Genomic DNA, 20,291 nt, shown 5'->3' on the forward strand with positions numbered 1-20,291 from the left:
TTGAAAGGCAACAAACTGAAATATTAAATACACTCCCACACTTTTCAGTTCTGGTTTGTTTTTTCAGCTTAAGCAGAAAAGAAAGAGAGGAAATGCAGTGGATTTAGAGTTTATATAAATACTTACAGCTTTAAACAGCAGCTGACTGGAAACTGACTAATCCATATAGTAGAGCAAAATCCCTACCATTAATTTCTATTTGCTATACTAAAATAAATGGGAATTTCAATGATCCCAGCCAAATGAAACCGTCCCAGTTGATTGATTCTTGATTCAAACAAGTTGAACAGTGCACAAAATATCAAAAAAATCAAATGCTTTCAAATGTCAGTTGAAACAATTCATGTAACAAGAGAAGCAGAGTGTTGAAGAGTGACTGATGCTTCAGTGTTGAGGAGCCACAAGGTTTTCTGTTCATAAAGAGCCGTTTCAAGGTTTCCCGCAGAGGCTTTCACCTGTGTGTGTGTGTGTGTGTGTGTGTGTGTGTGTGTGTGTGTGTGTGAATAATGTATGAGAAGGAGAATGAGAGTTTTATGTGTTTATGTAGTGTGTGTCTGTGAAAGATAAAGACAGAAAGCGTGTATGGGTGTGTTGGTGTGTGTGTGTATGTGTGTGTGTGTGTCTGAGACAGTGTGATAACAGAGTTGTGTTTGTATAATATGCTTGGATGCATGTGAGACTACAACACACCAGTAGGAGGAAAACAACTAATCCGACTTCAATAAAGAATCACACAGAATTATCTCCTCTTTTATCACCATCAACCCCTTGAAGATCAATGTTTTATCGCCAGGGGTTGCTATGGAAACTACTTATTTCCATGCGCATCCCCCTTTTTAAAAAGTAATTTTGTTTTATTGGCTCTTGAAACCTTAGTTGGCTTAATAACATCCTTCTCATAATGCTGTTTTCACCAGTTTCAATTCATTTGTCCGATGTATTTTTTTACAGATTGAAATGCTTTGATATTTGAAAAAAAAATTAATAGGCTATATATAAGCACATAAGCATGTTTTCTGTGACCACAAATTCAGGAGTATTTATGTCATTTATATTTTTAAATTGTATAATTTCATTTGAAATTACACTTGTGATATCAGACAGAGATATTGTGCTACTGCCTTACACAACACATGGCTGTACATACAGAGGTAGGAGTAGCTAAAAGTATGCCGTAACGACATTGAATACTTTGGCCTTGATGTCAGTTGTGTGTATATGTTGTGCTGATCACATCATCTTAATAGACTGGCTGAAGTATGAAGGCGGTGTTACTGGCACTGCATTAAATTGGTCCCCCAAGGCTCTGTCCTAGGTCCCATTCTTTTCACCATCTACATCCTGCCTTTAGTGAAACTCATTCAGAATCTCCTACCACTGTTATAGTGATGACACTCAGCTCTGTCTACCCCTACAACCAAACAACCAGGGTAATTTGAGCTTGGATGGCTCTAAACTACCTCCAGCTGAACCAGAACTAATCAGAAATTGTTCTTTTTGGCTCCCAGGACTTTGATTATTCTGTGTTTATTGTGTTTAAGTTGATGTTGTACAGCACTTTGGTCAGCTGTTTGCTGTTTTTAAATGTGGTCTTTGAGTAAATTTGATTTGATTTGACTTGTATTGGGTATATACTGTATATGTGGTCAAAATTATATTCTGATTCATCTTTTTGTTTCATAAAAAGCATGACATGAGAAGCACTGAGTTAGAGAAAGTGTATAAAATGACAAATGAGATGTCAAAATAACTAATAATGATGATCAAATGATCAATAAATAAAACTGTACCTTACATATATACATACTTTGTACTCTTTCATTGATTTTCATTCCTTTTGATACAAAACATTGAAGATATCTAAGGTACAGTAATTAAGGAGCTCTTGGTACCAAATCGAGGCAGGACATTTAGAATGCAAGAGCACTGGGCGATCAATAAGTCACAATCCAAGTCACATTTGAATATTTTATTAGATAAACAAAAAATAGTTTTGGTTTTTACAATTCAAACAAGGAAGTACACTAAGGTAAGGGGTGGAGCCATTTGAAACAGCAAAAAAAAAAAGAAAAAAAGAAACACAAAGTCAGCTGATATCAGAGGAAACCTGAATTTTATCATCACCTGCTGTAACACAGAATTTAACAGAAGGGACATTCAGTTGTGAAAACACACCTGGTCATTTGGGTGGTGAATATGAAGACTGCCACAGGATGATTCATAATGTTGTTACTGAGCTAAGTAGTTAAACGCCTAACTGCTACTTGAACAGCTTTGGCAGCCAAAAGGAGATGGTCTGTTACGCAGAGGAGTGCTCCTCCTATCGTCATCTACAGGCCGGACAGTAAAGAATATTCAATGGAACAAACTCACCAACTACATCAGCTGAAACAGAGAAAGCGAGCACTTTTCCATACCAGCAGAAACATTAACACAAGATGATATATTATAATTCAAATAAAACTACTTTACATTAAAAAAAGAAAGGAAAAGAGAAAATAAAAGAAATTGGCATCACCCTTTAAACAGAGCATTTTAATATCCAGCCGGAATCAAATACAGTTTTATTCCACAATGGATATCCATGATTTGAAATAAACAAAACTGACGCAGTAAAGCACAACAGTTACTCTTTGAGCTTTTTCTTAAGAAAACTGAGGTTTTTCAGGAGAGAATTGACAATTACACTTTTTTTTAAAAAACATGTTGAATAGGTAACATTTGCTTAGTAGAATATATAAACGTGTGGCGTGAAATTCTTCAAATAAATGTAATAGAATATAAATCTTAATAATATCCACACTGACGCTTTGGTTCGTTCTGTGCTTTTGACTAAAGAACACTTGTGTTCTGTCATTTCCAAAACTGCAATCAACTCACTTCAGTGATGAAAAATTAGGTTTTCATTCATACAATGCCTCTCAACATATATATTTGAAGTTCTTATAAACAGCCAAACATAAGAGGATTTTCATCTTTTACTTCACTGGTATTTCTTGAAAAAAAAAAAGACTTTTTGACCTAATAAAGAGTATAAACAGGCTGATGAAATCCAGGAAATCACTTCACCGACAAAACGCTTGAAGACGTTTCCCCTTAATTGTGTTTTTGCATGATGGAGGAATGCATGAAACGACTAGGAAAAGAAGCGTAAATTACATGTATGACATTATCAGGTAAACATGGTAAGAGTCGCCTGGTTGCAGCTGGTGGTGGATCTGCGTAGCTATTTTTTTTTTTTTTGTGCACTTGGTCTGACCGCAGAGTAACTTGCTGGTAGCAAGTCCTGACTGACCTGCTGAGGTTTTTCTTTTTTTTTCGTAATCTCTGTCCTTGAGCGGTGCATTTTCAGGAAGCACCTGTATTTCCTCTTCCTGTTCCTCTTCTTCAGCTGGCTTTCATTGGCTGGCTTCGCACCATGCACAGCAGTAACAGCAAGCATAGTGTGTACGACACTTGAGTCTTCAACATGCAAAAGGGCACAAGATAAGAGACAAGAGCAAAACTGGCAAGCTCAAGCTATTCGAATTCCCCGGGACACTTCTTGAATTCGGTGTAAACCAGGCCTGAGTGAGCAGAGAAACAAAGACGGGCAAAGCAGTTTTTGTTCCAGAGTCTTTTCTTTTTTTTTTCATTTTGCTGTAGCAGTTTGTAAACGGCACTGTCTTCAGCCCGTGACCACAAACAGCCGCCGCTACTCAGCTTTGTGGCAGTAAATGTCCTTCAGTGCTTTCAGCTCTTCAATCAGGGTCTTGTTTTGGTTTTCCAACACGGCCACGCGGTTTTCCAGACATTTGACGTACTCTTTCTTTTTCCTGCGGCACTCACGAGCTGCCTCCCTGGAGAGGAAAGGAGCAGGAAAATAGGTTTGAGTCTCTTGATGAAAATGTAATTTAGGGGTCCAGACAAAACGTAAGCTATGCACAATCCAAGACAGCAGATGTTTTTATGGCTGTCTCCTTCTTGTATTATTAGCAAACTGCTTCCACATTTCTGTCCAGACAAACATTCATTTACCTGCTCCAGCATTTCTTTATCAAACTATAAAGAATCAAGGGGCGCAGAAACATTTGCACATCTACAGAAGAATATGCTGACCTTTACACCGCTTGTGACTTGTCACTCTGGCAACACAAAGTGTGTATACCTCCAGACTATCACAGCTCTGTCAGAGTTTCTAACTCCATGAAGCCCCGGTTGAATCTTTTCATTTCAGTGTATGAACTAGGAAATCATGGTTGTATCTTAATCCAAAAAATAAGAATCAACCGTTTAAGGCTTATTTCATCTCCAGAAGCAGTTACATACTCTACAAACCCTTCTCACTTCCACGAATATTTTTCTTGTTTAGTAACTTTAAGGGTCAGTATTGGGAGATTTCCCAAAACCGACAACTCGATTACTATGTTTTGCTACTGACACCAGCTCCTACCTGTTTTTCATGAGTCTGACCTCCCTCTTGCGGGTGATCTCTTCAGCGTGCTGCGACGAGGGGTTCTGCATGGTGCCCGGGGACGCAGCCATGACAATGCTTTGAGACAGGCCCGAGTTGGGCGAACGCAGCTGGTAGGCAGGGATGTCTCCTGTGGCAGCTACGTGGGGGAAGATGGACAAAAAGCATTAGAGCTCCAAATTCTGTTTACTTTTTGCGGCCTGTATTCCTCTTTTGTAATGACATATTCTCAATGAAAAGGAAACAATGACCGATCTTTACAGTTTTTATTAATTAACGAACGTCAATCACAGTCAAAGTCAGTTTGTTCACATTTCCCCTTAAAATAACAGTCGACTCGCCTGCATTTCATCAGAGGATGTTAGACAGCAACTTCAGCCAAAAACATTTATTCTCTCCTTCCTGTCTAAAAGGTGAATTCCACTGACCGTGACTGTCCTGCTGAACACATACTTGTTCTTAAATGACCTGACTTGTTGGCACATGAGCTTTGAATGTTTTTTTTGGGGGGTTTTCCCATTTTTGTTCCCTGGTGGCCCTTAAAAACTTTAATGTGCAGTCGCCCCAGTTCAGTGTTTCAGAATGAGCTGGCATATTGTTGATTATTTCATCCACACTCACACAGCTGGTTGAATGACAGCAGACGAGTGAAGTGAATTCAAATAGCCGAATTACACTTATTTTACTTACTCTGTAAACAGCACTCATGAAGAGAAATGTGCACTCATCAGAAAATTATTATAATTTCTTGTCATTAAATGATGCATTGTTTGTGTGTAGAAAGGATATGACGCCTTTCCTTTGTGTGGAGTAATAAGCAAGTGGTAAGGCCTCTGTGCAGCACAGCAGGAGTCAGAAGTGCTTTTTTTGTGCACATAACTTGTGCTCTTGAATTATAAATTGTACCCCAAATTGGTAATTTCTTCTCTTTAAGTACTTAATTCGTGAGCATGAATTAGTAATTTATACTCTAGGATTATTGTCAAGTGGCTGTAACTGCAGAAACTGAAGATTTGTGTTTTTGTTGATACTCTGGAGCTCCAGAGAGTTTGCAGAAGGCTAGCAGCTATGGTTTGACACTAATGAACTTTCTTTTTAACATTTCAACATTAAGTTGCTATCAGTTAGGTGCACACACATATGTAACTGTGTAGCCTAATGTAGTGCAAAATAAACAATTATCAGTCCATAGTCTAATCTAGATAAGGTGCTTAGGTGTAATGCAGATTTGTAATACATGGACATGCTCTAGACTTGTTTGCTTACTGTGTATCTTAGACATCTCTTAAAGGTCCCATATTGTATAAAGTGAGATTTCCATGTTTTTATAAAGCAGGTCTAGGTTCGATAATAATACTGTGAAAGTATCAAAGTGCTCAGTCTACACAGAAATGCACACAGCCTGTATTCAGAAACTGAGCCTTAAAACCAGCCTCTGGAACTTTGTGATGTCACAACAAATCAGTCACTGCCCTCAGCCATGCCCCAAGCCCCGCCTACATGGACCCACCATCCAACCTTGGAGGATTTGGTTTCTCTTAGTGTTTACCTGAAATCTGCTATATTTTTATTTGATTACTCATAAAACAGTCAGCCAATCAGAGGAGAGACTTTGAGCCTCCTCTCTTCTGATTGGCTCACTGATCTGTTGTTATTAGAGCTCCAGAGAGAAGCCTGAGAGAGGAGATGTAAAACTACATTGAGATGGTTTTTGGTTATTAAAAATACAAAGCATAGTTACATTATATTACATATCAAATATATCTTCTTATGGATATCAAAACTTCAAAGAAAACACAGGAAAAGTTTCAATATGGGACCTTTAAACATACAGTAAAATATTAACATTGGTTAACATTTTGTTCTGTTAATTCATGCACATATATTATTAACTCAATGGATATATTAAGGCTTTGTGTACACAAATAAGTTTTGCCTTACAATTTCACTTGTGTGTGTGTAAGTGATGTTGTGTTAACCATAATACAAACCACTGTGTGTCTTACTGATAACTGGTAGTTTATTGTATTTGTCAGTAAAAGTGGTGCCAATTCTAGAAAAAGCAGCAGGGAGCAGCTTTCTGGATGTGGTTTCTGTGCTGTCTGAGTTGACTCATCTAAAAGATGACTCAACTGTTAACCACTCTGCCTGTTCTCTCTCACCATTTCAGTTTCTCCTTTTCACTTTGTTCCTGAGAAGTTTACGTCTTCTCCCACACACACACTCACACACAAACACACAACAGACACAGCAGGTGTAAACACATGCACACATACACACGCACATACACACACACACACACACGCACACACACACACACATACACACACACACACACACACAGAGCGTCTGTATTTTTCTCTCTCATTGTGATAACACAGTGACTCGCGCTGTGCTGACGTCAGTGTGTGCGTCTTCACTCGCCCGTTTTGCATTCTCTCTTCCCTGCCTGGCTTCTCTTCCAGGAAACTGGAGTGACGTCAAACAGACGACTATCTTACCCCCCTACTCCCACCCGCCCCTTTACTTCTTACCCCCCCCAACCTCCCTCCCTGCGTTTCTGCCTGACAACCACGGGAGTAGGTCAGAGAGCGGACTGTGTGTGCGTGTGTGTAACAGCGGGATACAGACTGGCAGGAACAGAGTTGAGCAAACCAACCAAACGCTTATTGGTTTGTTAGATCTCTCTTTTTTACAACACAACCCTTTCACAAGTGTCAGGGTTTTTCCTGTGTTGAATTGGGAAGGAAAGCTATCGAACATGTGGCAAGTTTCCTGCTCAATTTCACAATGCATGAAGTAGAAGTAATGCAAAATGAATCCAAATTGCATCAGTGTTACTTGGGAAAAAAACATTTGTTCTAAACAGTTGGATAATTAAAATATTTGTAGGACAAATAATCTCAAAATGATTCTATTCTTTTCATTCAATTTATCTGCAGGTGCAAACTTATAAATACTTAAAATCCTTATAGGAAAACACACCCGACAACATACTCAATACATGCATGAACATGTCACTAAAAGGCAGCAAGAACAGATGCAGATTTTGGACACAAGACATAAAAAAATATGTATGAGAGAAACTCTACCTGACTCAGTCTCATCCCCAGTTACAGCCATCTCTCGTTTCCAATAATCCAGCACAACGGCAGCAGAACACCTCCACACAAAAACACACTCCTCTACCCTTATTCCTCTCTGCTGTCACTAGAGCCTCTATCTTTCTCTTTCTCTCTCTCCTTCTCCTTCTCCCTTTTCCCTCTCAGCTCTCTCTGCATCAGAGTGGTCACTCGCCAACTTTGCAGCCCGATTACAATTACAGGCATTGACATCACAATGACATCACTCCTGCCCGCTGAAGTCAGTAAAACACCCTGGATTAGAGTTCCTCCCACCCTCCCACCCCTTCCCCCCACCCTCCCGCGGATCAGACGCCGAAGTAGAGAGAAACACAATGTGAGCTGGGCAGGCAGGCAGTCAGGCAGGGAGGGAGGGAGGGAGGGGGAGGTTGGTCGTGGAGGGGTTGTATTTTTAGCACCAGTGACGCAACTAGAGAGACGCTCAACAAACAAGAGGATATTGTGTCCCAAGTGGCTGCCGTGCAAACTGTTGAGCACCCTGATTGGACTTATTGTGTGTGTGTGTGTGTGTGTTTGTGTCTTTAAAGAACAGAGGAGGGACGACAGAGGGAATGAGGACAATTGAGGTTTTACATTATTTGTGATTTATATGGGATAACAACATGTCCCCTGTTCACACTGCTAAATTCTCCCCACACAACAGTGATTACCCAAGCCTTTGAAAATATAATACCAAGTTGCCGGATGGGAAAAATCACGGCACGCAGGAAGCAACACACTTCCCATTTCCAGTCACCAATAAAAAAAAGTGGAATAAGTGGGCTAATTGCCTTGAAGGAAGAAAAAAAACGAACTAACCCTTCTCTAAGTGCTGGTTTGACATTATTATCATGAGCCAAATGTCAACCTCAGCTTCTGAAGTATTTCAACAGAACATGGTCGCTGAGGTTTTGACGGTGTTATCTTAAGACGTAAATGTCAATGAGCAGCCCGCACCGACATGTTCACAGATCTTAATGACAACAAGAAAACTTTGACTGGATCTGAAGAAAACAAGCATCATTATTAAGATGTCAGTAACAATACATACAGTATGTGGACTATTCAACAGTCTTTGAGCATATGACCTGATTTTCTCTAAAGACATGAACAGATTATTTACTGTTTTAGACAGGAATTGACTATGTGTGACTGTGCTTCAGTGTTAGTTTGTTATGCAATTTGACCATAGTATCTGAAGACTGTCATTCCCATCTGATTGTAAATTTATGGCAAACACAGGGGCAAAAATTCAACATTAAATTTGTGGTTTTTAAGCTTGCTGTTAATATTGCTTTCTTAAAATAATTGGCTGTCAACATAAAACCTAAGTGACTCACTAGGTTTAAAATGGGTTTTTACTATATCTATTAAAATGAAACATTGCTTTTAATGGCCTTCTACTGCATTCCATGCTTGTCCACTCTTTGATGCATTTTTCATGAACTAGCGCAGTATTGAAACTTGCTTGAATAGGGAAATATATCACAGTCTATGTGTTTGCTGAATGATTTATCTCAGTGAATAGCTTGTACTTGTTGTGATTTGGTGTGTTCAATTGCCTCTAGAAAACTATGGAATCCAAGAATTCACAACAGAAATGAGCAAAAACAAAAGATGATGTGGATTTGGTTCCTTCTCCTGAACAAACTTTGAAAGTTTCAGTGTAACTGTTCCTTTAAAACTTTACTGTCTCACCTTCCTGATCTCTCAGGTACAAAAAAAAAAAAAAAACTTCCATTCGGCTCGGATGTTTCCTTGCTCCCACCCATTACTGAGATCTGCCAGCTAAAGAATGGGTGTTTACAGCATGAGAGCAAACTGCAAGCGCAGACAGGCCCGTTCACAGCTGATCACTACATACGAATGAGAGAAGAAACAGAGAGCCCTCTTTGTGTTGAGTGAAGCGATCAGACGTTCACTTTCACTGAAAAAGAGCACAGCAAGGAATTCAGTCGGACCCAGAGATGATTTACTGTTGAATCCGTTTGGATCTGCTGAAGGATCCAGTGGCTATTCCTTGTGGCCACAGCTACCCTATGAGCTGCGTTTAAAGCCTCTGGGATGAAGAGGATCAGGATCAGGATCAGAAAAAAAATCCACAGCTGACCACAGTGTGGGCAGAACCTCACACAGTGGCCTGTCCTGGTGAAAAATACCATATTGGCAGATTTAAGGAAGAAGCTGAAGAAGACTCCGGTCTGATTCCAGACTGATAAATCCGATGCTGGAGCTGAAGATGCGGCCTGTGATGTCTGCACTGGGAGCAAGCTGAAAGCCCTCAAGTCCTGTCTGGCTTGCAACACCTCAAGCTTCACAATGACTCACTTACATTTGAAAAACACTAGCTTGTCCCCCTTACCAAGAAGCTTCAGGAGAACGTCTGCTCTGGGTCATAAGAAGGTTAAGAGGGTTTTTCCTGCCATACTCACCAGGGATGTATCTGTTATCTCTGCCCTGTGGATGAACATAAAGGCCACGACACAGACTCAGCTGCAGCAGAAAGGACTGAGAGGCAGAGGGAGCTCAAGATGAGTTGGAAAAATATCTAGCCATGTAGGTCCACCAGCAGGAAACTGCAGTGACAAACTTCAAGAGAAGCTGGAGAAGGAGACTGCTGATCTGGGGAGGAAAGACGTTGTGCTGGAGCAGCTCTCAACTACAGAATAGTTGCACCTATTTTCTACAGAGGACGCCTTCACTCTCCTGTATCAATGAATCCACAGACTTCACTTCTGCACAAACACCCGTCCTCTTCGATACTTTGAAGATTTGACAGCGGCTGTGTCAGAGGTAAGAGATAAACTTCATAGGGTTGTAAATGAGGAAGGGCAAAGGATCTCACAGACAGTGACTGAAGTGGATGTTTTAGTGATGCCGCCACAGCCCGAGACCAGAGCTGCATTCTTACAGTATTTTATGTCAAATCACACAAGTCCCCAGTCCTCCAGAGTTGGAGTGTACCTGGATCACAGTGCAGGTATTCTGTCCTACCTGAGTCCAGACCACATTCACACAGCCTCTCTATGCCAGATTTTGGCTTCCGAACACTGAAGGACACACAGCTGAGTTGTGTGAGCTCAGGTAGAGAGAGGTTATAACAGAGAGCACAACCCTTTGTTTTGTGCAGCAATACCAAAAAATAAACACCCCAAAGTTACATTTGTTTTTCACAGACCGCAATTTAAATGTAGAAACTTTAACTGTGGTAATTGACACTCTTCACATTTTATGCATGGGCTGTATTTTTATATTTCAAACTAGTTTACTTTGAGCATTTCAATGTTTTTTTATTTCTGCTATTTCAGTATTCAGGGAGGCCAAATCACATCCATTTTATACTTTTTAGGTATTTAAGTGATACTTATCCAGTCCAACTAAAAGAACAGAGGCTGTGTGTTACTATACAACCAAGAGAACTCCAGAAAGATGGGTAAGTGGTTAGAGAAACCATCCCCGAAGCCAAAATGAAACAGATTTTATTCATCTCTTTTTTTCTTTATTTACATTTGGTCACCACAGTGCCCATAATGTCCTGGAGATGCTGCCCTGTAATCAGATGGTGTATATGGCCACCCATTAGTCCAGGACTGTTTCAGAGTATCTAAGTATGCTGGTGCGCATGGTGATAAATGAGCACCGGCCCCCCCCATCTGTTTTCTGTTCGTACACAATGACAAGTATGGCGCTTGTTGCTGAGGCATAGCATGTGATCTGAGGTCCTTTGTTAACAGCACGTTTACAGAGTGAATTATTTGTAATAACTGAAATAATCAGACATGTTCATTTTTGAATAGTTTCACATATTCTTTTCTAATTTAAGTACTGTCATATTAAATTCCTTCATCATTCTTACATTTGCAGCTGAAAGTTAAACTACACAATTATAAAATGATTTGAATTTTGAATGTTTTTCTTCTGAAAATGAATGGAATCCAGGACAAACTATGTTGACTATGGCTTAATACCCAGGGTTGTGAATTTTCATTTACAAAATTTCATAATCTCTCAAAGCCTGAATCCACCTATTTCAACTGGAGGTTATCATTACCTCCACCAAGGAGGTCATGTTTTCACCCGTATCTGTTTGTTTGTTTATTTATTTGTCAGCAGGATTACACAAAAAGTACTGAACTGATCTGCACTGAACTTGTTGGAGGGACTGAGCGTGGGGCACATTTTGGGGCAGATCAGGATCATTTACAAAATTGAATTTGAATTTGCTTTTCTTTCTCTGAAGTCTGGTGTTTGTTGTTTGACATCGGCCTTGGTGGAGTTCTGTGCTCTACTGAGCATCATTCTAGTGTTAAATACACAGATTTGCAGATTTACACAGATGGTCATCTTAGCCTCAATTGATACTACGTCACTGTAGAGATGAATGTTACTCCTCATGCTGTCGGATGTCAGAAATTTCTAAAAAGGTACCTGAGGAAATTGTCGATGTATGTAGAGCAGCGCTTTCACTCATTTTCTACACACGTTTCTGTAATTACAAAATCTAAGAGGACCTGGAAATGACCATGTTCTTCCGCCATCTCATGCCAAATTTTCTGACATGTTAAATTTCACCAAAATCAGTTGAACCATACCTTGGATGAGAACCTGTCCTCCCTGGATGTAGAACTGCTGTGGAGCGTCTCCAGGCTGAGCTGCACACTGCAGGATGGTGGCTCCGGGCTGCGGGGTGGGAGAGCTGGCCACCGTCAGGTTCTGAGCCTCCTGAAGGCCTTCCACTCCAGGGCTGTTCAGCTGGACGGCTCTCCCCTGAGTGATCGCAACTGTGTGGTATCAAAGTTCTAAGTTACTAAACTGCAATCTCCCTCATACAGAGTAAAAAGGGTTTAAGAGAAAGTTGTTTTTTTTTTCTCAGTGTGAGGTGAGAGGCGGTCTCACTTATTCTCTATCTTTGTAGAACATGAAACTCTGAAGGAAAAATCTGGTCATTGGACAATAATCTCAAGGTCCATTTGCTATCCACTTGCATTCAGAGGTATGAGAGACAGCAACAACAACTCCTCAGCAGCACTGCAGCAAGAAACATCCAGTCTAAGCTTAAAATTATGTTTCATGAGGCAGAAATCATGGTGCAGTTCTTTTTTGCTCCTGATTGGAACAACAAAGTGTTTTTATGCTATAGCTTTGACTTATGTTCCTACTTTACACTTTCATTAGGGACAGCCGCTGAAGCTCCTGGGTACTGTAGTATTTCAGATTATTGTTATTATCAAACAGCATCAAAGTAGCTACAGTTATATTAGTAAGTTAAGTTTATCCAGGAGTCTTGCTGTGTTGAACATTGATCACTGAAAACCTTCATTTTTAATTTCCTGTTAATTTACTTGAGAAAGAAAGAAATATTTGTGGAACCGACTGTTTTTTCCCTTTCAAACTCTTTACAGGAAATGATCTATTGACAGGAAGTGTGTAGAGGCAATGACCTGATTGTGTAACATGTTATTACTCTCTACACCTGAGAGTGGTGAACTAGAAAAGGTAGACAGACACCCCTGTCCATGTGTGTACTGACTGTATTGTCCTGAGCTGGTCTGGTAGATGGAGGTTGGCACTGATGCTGAGGCTGCGCTCGAGACCGGCACCTCCTCCTCTGCCTTTTCTTCATCGATTTTAGAAACTGCCGGCGAATCAGATGAAAGCTCATTGAGGATTTTCCTGTGGGAGATGAGAATTCAATAAAATGATTCCACACAAACAGTCTAAATCTACCAGACTACACTTTGTGCAGCATACACTGTTGATCATGCTCCTGTTTACTGCTGATGACTTCTCACCGATAAGACGGACGCCTGGAAAGAATTTCCCGTCTCTTCTGAGTGTCTGTGACTGACTCGTCATCTTCCAGCTCTGCAACAGTAGCAATCTGTAGAAAACAATGTGGTATTCAAAAGTGTTGAGCAAGCAATAATGATGTTTTGTTTGTTTTACATTTTGGCAACATCTTTGGTGTTTCCGAAGAGGTGTTACTTTCCATTCACACTTTTATGAGTGAACTGGGATGTGTTTGACATAACAGTTTGTAAAGTTTGATGTCAAAGAAGGAATTTAAGCAGCTTTTTATCTAAAGCCTTAAAGGTCCCATATTTTAAACTTTTTCCAGTGTTTTATTTGAAGTTTTGAGATAAATAAGAAGAAATATTTGCGGTTTTAAAGGTCCCATGTCTTATAAAGTGAGATTTCCATGTCTTTTTTCATTATAAAGCAGGTCTAGGTTCTATATAAATACTGTGAAAGTATCATAGCGCTGAGTCCACAGAGAAATGCACACAGCCTGTATTCAGAAACTGAGCCTTAAAACCAGCCGTCAGGACTTAATAACTTTGTAACTTTGTGATGTCACAACAAAGCAATCACCACTCTCAGCCATGCCCCAAGCCCCGCCAACCTGGACCCACCATCCAGCCTTGCAGGATTTGGTTTCTGTGAGTGTTTACCTGAAATCTGCTTTATTTTTATTAGATCACTCATAAAACAGTCAGCCAATCAGAAGAGAGGCTGAGAGCTCACCGACCTGTTGTTACTAGAGCTCCATAGAGAAGATTGAGAGAGGAGATGTAAAACTACATTGAGATGGTTTTTGGTTCTTAGAACTATAAATATATCTTCTTATGGATAAACACTTCAAATAAAACACAGGAAAAATGTAAAATATGGAACCTTTAGGTACCAAAAATGATCTCAATGTAGAGAAAGCAGAACCTGCGAAGGCTGGGCAGCGGGTCTGGGTGAAGGCATGGGCATGGCTTTGATACTTTCACAGTATTAATGTAGAAACTAGACCTGCTTAATAATCAAAAACATGGAAATCTCACTTTATACAATATGCGACCTTTAATCTTTTCAACCAATCACACGTCTCAACCTAGTTTTAGTGGAGTTCTACATCCTGTAATTATTTGTGAATGTAAGAGTTGACACCCTACTTTCACAGAGGATTATTTCCTTGTGGCATGAATAAAAGGTTTACATTGCGTAACCCAAATTGTACTGTTGGTAATAACAAACATAAATTTGACCTGCTTTTGTGTCATCAATAACTGAGCTATTATGACTCACACTCTAGCATAATGCTTGGGTTACCACAAAGGCAGCTTTGGTACTTTCAGACGAGACGTGTCTGATTTATGCCAAATGTTAAACAAGGGCGTGTCCATACCCATTTATTGATAATTATAGGTGTAGAGATTGGGTCTGTTGCTTGCTCGGCTTATGCTTCGAAAGCAGAGGTTCATAAAATGACTTCATTTGTCAGATCTCTGCTACTGTGCTCACGGTTTTTAGTCTTGAATCTACACTGTGTTTCATCTGTCTCAATCAGAACTGTGCAATAAGAACCTGTAACGCAAATTTGTTTCTATGACAATGTAATTGTTATTGTAAAGGTTCTGCCAATACCACATTGAAGATGAAGTTCTTACTTATGAAACTTACTGATATGAAATACGTGAGTACTTTGAAATCAGTTGTCAAAACCACTTTGTGGTGTGCATCTGCTCCGTTTTACCGTGCAGATTTGATCTCTTTCGATTTCTTCGTAAAGACACTTTTCATGAAATGACATAAGTAACCTCTGCTTTGCAAATCAAGCTGCAGATGTGAGCAAATCTAATGAACTGATAAACTTTTATTCTTTAACTACCCATCCACAAACTGTTTTGTTCAAGTGCTCAAAATACTGAAACATCCGTGCGTCCAAACCAAACCATTCAGCGAAGCAGTGGCATTATGACTTTTGGCCATCATCACACAGCTGCAAGTCCAGTGTTAACAGTTTGTGGAGTAGGCGTACTGTGCAGACACAACAACAACAACATCTCCTGAGTGTGAAGGTTAGACTGATGAGCTTAAACCTCAGCTCCTACTGCTCACATCAATCCTATTAACAGGTGCACTGCATTAGACCACTCCAGTGTACCTCCTACACGTAGCAGCTAAATCCTCATTCACTAACACACTAACTCTGACATCACAACCTGTGAAGGATTCTATAAAACCTACTGTGTTAACTGTTCCATTTTTTTTTTTTTTTTGTTGAATGGTGACACCAGAGCCTTAAACCTTAGACTTGGACTTTAATGTCACCAAAATGAGGACTTTCACTAGGACTTTTGCTTGAGACTCTCTCTGACCGACATGAGACTCAACTTAAGTCAGTCCTGAATGACTTGAGATCAGACTTGAAAGTCGTTCTGACAGAACTGAGATCTGACTTGACTTAATCTGATTTCAGTTACTTAACTGGGAACTTGCTCTGACAGATCTGACTTGAAGTTTTCCTAAATGACTTGAGAAGTAACCTGGACTTGTCTTAAATGACTCCGGTCTTGACTTGAGACTTGCTCTACGGACAGACTACGGACGGGGCATGGACTTGATATCTTATAGATATTTCTCCGATCTATCCTTAGTTTTGAAAAAAAAAACTGTGCTTACTAGAGTTCAAAACAGTACTAAGGCATGTGACCTCACCTGGACAGTCTGGACTTGTGGTGACTGTATTACTGAGGTCTGAGGGGCCTGGATGACCCCTTGGACCTGCACAGTCTGACCATCAGACAGCTGGACAACTGTCACGCCGGGGGACTCAGCTGCCACAGGTACCTGCCAATAAAAATCAAAACAATAATGCCAAAATCCACAGATATAAAAAAAAAAATTAAAAAAAATGTCAAGAGCACAAGAAAAAAGAAGAGAAAGTCATTGTGGTTGGGAACATTTTCCTCGATTATCTAAAAATTGGCTAAAAATCTCTTGCTGAACAACTTTAACACTTACCCATGACTATCTACTACGTGCTGAAGAGTCACTGTTGCCTGGCTGCTCCTCCTCTGCCACTACTTCTACTACTACCTACTTAATACTTCATAACAAGCTGTGTGTGTGTGTGTGTGTGTGTGTGTGTGTGTGTGTGTGTGTGTGTGTGTGTGTGTGTGTGTGTGTGTGTACCTGAGGAGATGGACTGGCTTCACTGTGGTTCTCCTCTCCATCCGTCACTGAGTCATTTATACTGCTGTCAAGCTGAGACGATACTGAGGTATCCATAGTAAGTCACCTAGACAGACAGACGTGCAGATTATTAATACTATTACTGATGCCGTCCTTATACCGTCTTCTCCAATACCATTATCACAGATCACAAATAAAAGGATAAATCAAACATGAATTTTCAAGAACTAGTTAGAACAAGGTATTTGCCCTTTGTTCAACAGGATATTGCTTCATGGATAATCATAAACTTTTATTAAAGGCTATAAACTTGGATTTTCTTTTGTTTTATGAGCCGTCAAAATACGTTTTGTGCATAATTTCACTGTCACGTGAAGGTTTAAAAAGATGCGTCCAACCTGAAAAGAACGAAACCCAAAGTTAAACTGAAAATCTGTCTCTTTTTCAACTCTGACTCCACTTTCAAAATGACACTGATGATAACAGTCGAAGCAGCCAAACACAATGTACACACTTCAAATTCAATATGCTTTTTTTATTGGAATCGTAAACTCTGTGTTTTGTTTTATCTGCCAGTTTGCGTGTGCGTCATAAAGATCTATCTGATCTCTGTTGGCAGTTTTACATAACATCCATTTCTCATGCACATTAAGGGTAGCAGCCAGGAGCAGGCAGTCTGGCACGTTTTCACACTCCAGGACAGAGGCCGTCACAACCTCAAATGTCATTAATGATTCTTTATTCTTGTTAGCAAAGACAAGAGGGAAAATGACGCATAACAGGAGTAAAGATCTGGTTTAGTTTTAAGGTTGAGGATCACAGAGTCACATTCACCTGCCAGAAAGCAGATAGTGGTTCAAATATTTCCTTTTTTTTATTTTTTTATTTCAGGGACCCACGTGTACAGCCACAGGTCCACTGTTTGATAAAGATATGTTCTAAGCACATTATCTCAATTCAATGTTGTCTGCTATTGAAACAAGAATGAAACATCTGGTTAGAAAGTGTTTTCTTATTGCAAAAATGAAATCAAAAAAACCACTGTGAAATTAAAGCATGACTCAAGAACCATAGAAATCCCCCACACGCCAGTTCAGTTTCTGGAAGCACTGTTGCACAGGTGTAGCAGGAGACTATAAACACTAATTTTTTAGTTTCTCTTAATATAAAAAACCCTACATGAAACACAATTTCTACTTCTTTTTTGTTGGTGTGTAACATAAAGTAGACTATACACGCATTCCGATTAAGACAAGTTGCACAAATCACACATAGAACTTCATGAAGGCAAAAAAAAAACTGACTTCCCTTCTTTAGTAAAACAAACTGAAAATGAAACTGTTGGCAACTGTAACTTCCTCGACATGTTCCATTTTTGACTTTTATTTCAAGCAGTACATCTTTTTGTTATAGGCTATATTATTAAATATATATATATATTCATATATGTGACTTTTTTTTACAATATTTTATTTTGAAGAGACATGTTTAGATCAATTTCCGATATCCAGCTCAGTCCGTCTGACTTGTCGCAGCTCTGTAAACTTAAACAGAAGGGAAACGCTGCCAGCTGAACGAACTGAGAACATTTTTTTACTCCATGTTGGTCGGGCTAATTCATCCGCCCAAAGTTTTAATGAAAAGCTTCACAGCGCAGACGTGATTTGCACATTTCCCCTTTCAACTCTGCCCAACTTGCGCTGACCAAAAATGCGACAGCTTTTCGGTGACTTACCGAAGTTTTACGTAGTCTGACTCGTCACTAATGACAGTCTGCGTGGACGGCCTGTGCCTTCGCTCACGTAGTTTCCACGTCAGCGCTGATGATGCAGTGCCGAAAATGTCGACCGACGAGTCAGTTTAACGTCGAAGAGTGTCGAGGTGAAGCGAGAGGGCAAACTCCTGCCTACTTCCGCGATCGCTTTGCTCGTGAACCTAACGCTCTCACTGAGTAGCCCTATTTTAAATAGCGCACTACCGCTTCAAAGCACTAAACATTGCAGTGTGTGTAATTTTGTTCACATTTGGGGCTTCAAAGGTTTTTATCTGCCCAGTTAGTTACTTAGTAACAAATTCTCCATTCATGACATATTAATTCATTAGGTCTTTATAAAGTTAAACTAGGCCTACAACCTGTTTGCTTATTAGTAAATAGAACTCATATTTTCATTTACTGTCGGAAAAGCAAATATACCGATTAACATTGAAATAATATAACGTGAAATAAAAGTTTGTGTGTGTTATTTTAAAACTAAAGGTAGGGAAATATAGCTCTCTCATACAGGAGCAGCTTCAATCCATCCATCAATAAATGATTCAAGTTTGTAATAATGTAGATTAGATAGTTAATATTATTAAAATAGCAATTCAATTTTTTCTGTTTTCCTATGGTCAGTAACATGTTTACAGAGCAGAGCTATGTTGCCATCTACTGGCTGAAAAGTAAACAACACCTGAAAGAGCATTACAGGCTACAACAGTGTCTTATCAACATTTGGGCCTGTATTGCATTTTATTTTTATCTGCTTTAAAAAATAAATCTAAAAGTAGAATGAGCTTAAACTTTGGTGTCATTGACATTATAAATAGAGCAAAGTTCATCACACCCGGCCTTGATTGGAACAGGCATTATTCTCCCGTTCCACAAGAATATATATGTCATCATTAATAAAAATTTAAAAAAGCACCAGCTCCGTGTTAGTGTTTGTGATAGTGACTGCACACCTCCTTAAAAATGTGATTGAAGATCATATTTTAAGATAAGAGCCACGTGTTTCACTCTGCACTTCATCAGCACTGGCAGTATACTTTGGGAGGATGCTTGATATCCTGTAACACAACAAAGTTAACAACAACTTTATCAAAAAATAAAATAAAATAAAAAGTCCCTTTAAGTAAAAAATAAAATTTTTTAAGAGAAATTTTCAGGATATTTACCGGAAGGAAGCAGATGTTAAGCATGTGCACCATGAAGATTCAATGAGGTTTTTATAAACACAATACATGCAATGTATTATACAAGAAAGATTATATATAGTTCTTAAAGTTTCTAAACAGAGTTGACATGGAAGGTTTGCTTCATTGAGACTTTCACCAGAAAAATTCCAAAAACAGATTTAAGGTTAAACAGTAAAATTACTTTGTTGCGATGGTTTTCAAAAAGACTATTTTTAAAAAGCTCATGTGATAAACTCATATATATTCTAAACAGTTTTCTAACATCACGTTTTCTATGTATTACTTCATTCTGATATTGAGGTGTGTACAGTACTGAGGGTTGAGTGTAGAATCTGCTCTGAACTAGCTGAATTCCTTTATTTAGATCTGACTCTGGCTGACCCCAGAGCCACCATCTGTCCTCCTGCGTGCCAGGAGAGGTCGTACTGTTCAAACATTGCCCCTGCTGTTATCAAAGAGCACTGCTCTGCGTGGCCAAGTCCCTCCCTTTTAATCTCTAACCGAGTGAGAGTAAAGCACTTCATTCAGCAAATAACCACAACTGAATGAGGTGTGCTTAGAGTTCTGTGTTCAAGTATAATGCAGGGGTATAATGCACTACACATTTGTACATTGTAGATAGATAAATTGAAAACATCACACTGAACAGAATATTGCTGTCCATCATTTTGTCAGGATCTGTGCCACACTGTTCTAATTATCTAAGCTGTGTTACATCAGTCATCCAGGCCTGTGTCCCCCTTACCCCACTGCTCCCCATCAGCTCCTTCCTCCTCCTCCTCCCTCTTCCTCTA

At 39.5% G+C, this 20,291-nt stretch overlaps 1 protein-coding gene across 2 annotated transcripts; it reads right to left on the minus strand.

The window, feature by feature from the left end:
- Window positions 1-1,954: 1,954 nt before the first annotated feature.
- LOC130178589 (cAMP-responsive element modulator-like) lies at window positions 1,955-18,421 on the minus strand. Of its 2 annotated transcripts, XM_056390956.1 has the most exons (8): window positions 18,275-18,421; window positions 16,540-16,645; window positions 16,063-16,194; window positions 13,368-13,456; window positions 13,106-13,248; window positions 12,168-12,356; window positions 4,433-4,592; window positions 1,955-3,839 (listed from the first exon to the last, which is right to left on the minus strand). In XM_056390956.1, the coding sequence occupies exons 2-8, from the start codon at window positions 16,633-16,635 to the stop codon at window positions 3,695-3,697; spliced, it is 954 nt and encodes a 317-aa protein (XP_056246931.1). In that variant the 5' UTR covers window positions 16,636-16,645; window positions 18,275-18,421; the 3' UTR covers window positions 1,955-3,694. The 2 variants fall into 2 exon arrangements, with proteins under 2 accessions (XP_056246931.1, XP_056246932.1); XM_056390957.1 differs by lacking the exons at window positions 12,168-12,356; window positions 13,106-13,248; window positions 13,368-13,456; ... (1 more) ...; window positions 16,540-16,645; window positions 18,275-18,421 and adding an exon at window positions 7,546-7,820.
- Between the last annotated feature and the right edge of the window lie 1,870 nt (window positions 18,422-20,291).

The sequence above is a fragment of the Seriola aureovittata genome, chromosome 12 (genome assembly GCF_021018895.1).
Source record: "Seriola aureovittata isolate HTS-2021-v1 ecotype China chromosome 12, ASM2101889v1, whole genome shotgun sequence".
Taxonomy (NCBI): domain Eukaryota; kingdom Metazoa; phylum Chordata; class Actinopteri; order Carangiformes; family Carangidae; genus Seriola; species Seriola aureovittata.